We start from the raw sequence: 3,145 nt of genomic DNA, 5'->3' as shown, positions 1-3,145 counted from the left end.
GCCTTGCCGAGGCCTAGTTGAGCCGACGATAAAAGCAGCTTTCGCTAATTTAAACGTCCCGTCTCCCCAACTTCGACGAACGACTTAGCGGTTGGCGTCCGCCCGCCCGCCTGCCTTTCACGGCCGGCCGTATCGACCCGGGCCCTGGAACCTCGGCCCAACACAACCTTGAACACGAGTGGGCGGGGTCGGCCTCGCGTCCACTAAGGGGTTGGCGGAGGGGCGACCGAGGCAGGGATCGCTCGTCCCTCGCAGCACCAGGCAGTCCGTCCGAGTCTCCACGGAGAATCTTTGCGAGGGCAACTCCCGCAGCCTTTGCTAGGCCCCCCCCGTACGTCCAACTTCTTTCCGCACCGTACGTACATACGTAGCCCGACCGCGCCAAATCCGTAGGGCCCGCGACCGTCCAGCCCATCCACGGCACGACGGACCGGGGGCCGCCTAGGCAAGCTGCAGGCCGAGTTGGCTGCGGCGACGGGGGAGCCGTCGCCTGCCCTCATCCTCCTCCTCCTGTAGGCCCCGACCCACCACGGCGTCCACGCCCGAGCTGAGGCCTCCTACGCAGGCTTCGGGCGCAAAGCGGCGGTGACGGCCAAGTTGGCCGCCACGGCGGTGGAGCCGTCGCGCTCGCTGGCCCATCGCCAACCGTGGTCAGCCTCCTCCACCTCCTCCTCCTCTTGGAGGAGACCCTGAGCGTCCGATCGTCCACGGCACGACTACGAAGGCCGCAGGCCGAGTTGGCCCCGGGGCGACGGTGGAGCCGTCATCTCTGCCCACCCTCCTCCGCCTCCTCCGCCTCGGAATGGGAGGAGCAGGAGGGGGGGGGCTACCACTACGCGTGCTGCAGGCGCAGAGCGGCGGTCGCCGCGGCGACGGCCGAGTTGGTGGCGGCGTCGCGCTTCCTGGCCCTCGCCAAGCGGCGTCTGCCCCTCCTCCTCCTGCAGTTGCTGCGGCCTCCCTCCCCCTCCTCCTCCTCCTCCCCCTCCTCCTCTCCGGCTCCGCTGCGGCGGCGGCCGCGAGTGCGCCGACTCGTGGAGCAGCGCCGAGCGGCGGCAGCCGAAGAGTTTGCCGCACTCGGAGCAGGGGAAGCGCTCGCCGGCGGGGTCGTGCGTGCGCCCGTGGCGCGCCAGGTCGCTGGCCAGCGCGAAGCCCTTGCCGCAGACGCCGCACAGCGCGTTGCGCTCGCCCGTGTGCAGGCTGCGGTGGCGCACCAGGTCCGTCGCCTGCCGGAAGCCCTTGCCGCAGTCCTGGCACAGGAACTTCTTGAGGGCCGAGCCGCGCGGCTGGGAGCGGTGGACCGCGATGCCTGGCGAGAGTGGTGGTGAGGGTGGTGGCGGAAGTGGTGGTGGGTGGTGACGGAGGTGTGGTGGTGAGGGTGGTGGTGGTGACGGCGGTGGTGGTGACGGCGGTGGTGGTGGCGGAGGTGGTGGTGGCGACGGTGGTGGTGGCGACGGTGGTGGTGGCAGTGACGGAGGTGGTGGTGGTGACGGCGACGGTGGGTGACGGAGGTGGTGGTGGTGACGGAGGTGGTGGTGGCGGAGGTGGGTGACGGGGTGGTGGCGGTGACGGAGGTGGTGACGGAGGTGGTGGTGGTGACGGCGGTGGTGGTGGCGGAGGTGGTGGTGGCGACGGTGTGGTGGCGACGGTGGTGGTGGCAGTGACGGAGGGTGGTGGTGGTGACGGCGACGGTGGTGACGGGGGTGGTGGCGGTGACGGAGGTGGTGGTGGCGGAGGTGGTGACGGGGGTGGTGGCGGTGACGAGGTAGTGGCGGTGACGGAGGTGGTGGTGGTGACGGCGACGGTGGTGACGGGGGTGGTGGCGGTGACGGAGGTGGTGGTGGTGACGGAGGTGTGACGGGGGTGGTGGCGGTGACGGTGGTGGTGGCGGGGGTGGTGGCGAGGGTGGTGACGGTGGTGGTGACGGGGGTGGTGGCGAGGGTGGTGGAGGGTGGTGGTGGTGACGGGGGTGGTGGTGAGGATGGTGGTGACGGAGGTGGTGACGGGGGTGGTGGCGAGGGTGGTGACGGTGGTGGTGACGGGGGTGGTGGCGAGGGTGGTGACGGGGGTGGTGGTGAGGATGGTGGTGACGGAGTGGTGACGGGGGTGGTGGCGAGGGTGGTGACGTGGTGGTGACGGTGGTGGTGACGGGGGTGGTGGCGAGGGTGTTAGGGTGGTGGTGGTGACGGGGGTGGGGGTGAGGATGGGTGGTGACGAGGTGGTGACGGGGGTGGTGGCGAGGGTGGTGACGGTGGTGGTGACGGGGGTGGTGCGAGGGTGGTGAGGGTGGTGGTGGTGAGCGGGGTGGTGGTGAGGATGGTGGTGACGGAGGTGGTGACGGGGGTGGTGGCGAGGGTGGTGACGGTGGTGGTGGTGACGGGGAGAGGGGAGAGATTTAGAAACGTGGAGCACAGCGAGGGACGGAGGGACGAGGGGATAAACCGTGATGTGACCCAGCAGTGTGGGGTGGGTGAGTCGGTTGTTTGTTGTAGTCGGTGTGATGGTGGTTAAACCACAGTGTGTGGTGACTTGGTGTGGTGGTGGTTAACACAGTGTGTGGTGAGTGAGTTGGTTTGGTGGTGGTTAAACACGTGTGGGTGGGTGAGTTGGTGTGGTGGTGGTTAAACACAGTGTGGGGTGGGTGAGTTGGTGTGGTGGTGGTTAAACACAGTGTGGGGTGGGTGAGTCGGTGTTGTTGTAGTCGGTGTGATGGTGGTTAAACAGTGTGGGCTGGGTGAGTTGGTGTGATGGTGGTTAAACACAGTGTGGGCTGGGTGAGTTGGTGTGATGGTGGTTAAATACAGTGTGGTGGTGGTTGTGTACAGTGTGTAGTAAACGTCGCCACTGGGAAGACAAGGCGGACGGGCGTGGTGCTGGCCACCCACCCCTCGTGTGCCGTGCCGGCCTTCATGTTAATGCTACACGGGGCACAGTAGGGGGGGCACAGGTGGTGCATCTGCCGGTCATCTCACTCAGTCGACCCACGGCATCTGCTGGGTCTGTCCCGTGACCGCCGCCTGCAGCGACACTTCACGTGACAGCCTCAAAGTGCACCTAGCTTGGAACGGGTGCCGTCAGAGAATGGCGGATGTTGGTAAAGGTGTGGCGTGTGAATGATTGCATGGGGAGCGGTGGCGGAGCGGTTAGC

General features: G+C 67.4%; 1 protein-coding gene across 1 annotated transcript in view; it reads right to left on the bottom strand.

Moving 5' to 3' along the window:
- Window positions 1-441: 441 nt before the first annotated feature.
- The window catches only part of LOC133361209 (zinc finger protein CKR1-like), a 20,111-nt gene continuing 17,407 nt past the window's right edge, over window positions 442-3,145 (bottom strand). Inside the window, exons 5-6 of the mRNA XM_061580093.1 lie at window positions 998-1,283; window positions 442-557 (exon numbers count right to left, since the gene is read on the bottom strand). Of these exons, the coding sequence (XP_061436077.1) occupies window positions 442-557; window positions 998-1,283 (402 nt within the window). The remainder of the gene's footprint in view (window positions 558-997; window positions 1,284-3,145) is intronic.

Source organism: Lethenteron reissneri, chromosome 71 (assembly GCF_015708825.2).
Source record: "Lethenteron reissneri isolate LAM-NWPU_2019-01 chromosome 71, ASM1570882v1, whole genome shotgun sequence".
NCBI classification, from domain to species: Eukaryota; Metazoa; Chordata; class Hyperoartia; order Petromyzontiformes; family Petromyzontidae; genus Lethenteron; species Lethenteron reissneri.
The sequence above is the reverse complement of the archived record's forward strand: the minus strand, read 5'-3'. Positions and strand labels throughout refer to the sequence as shown.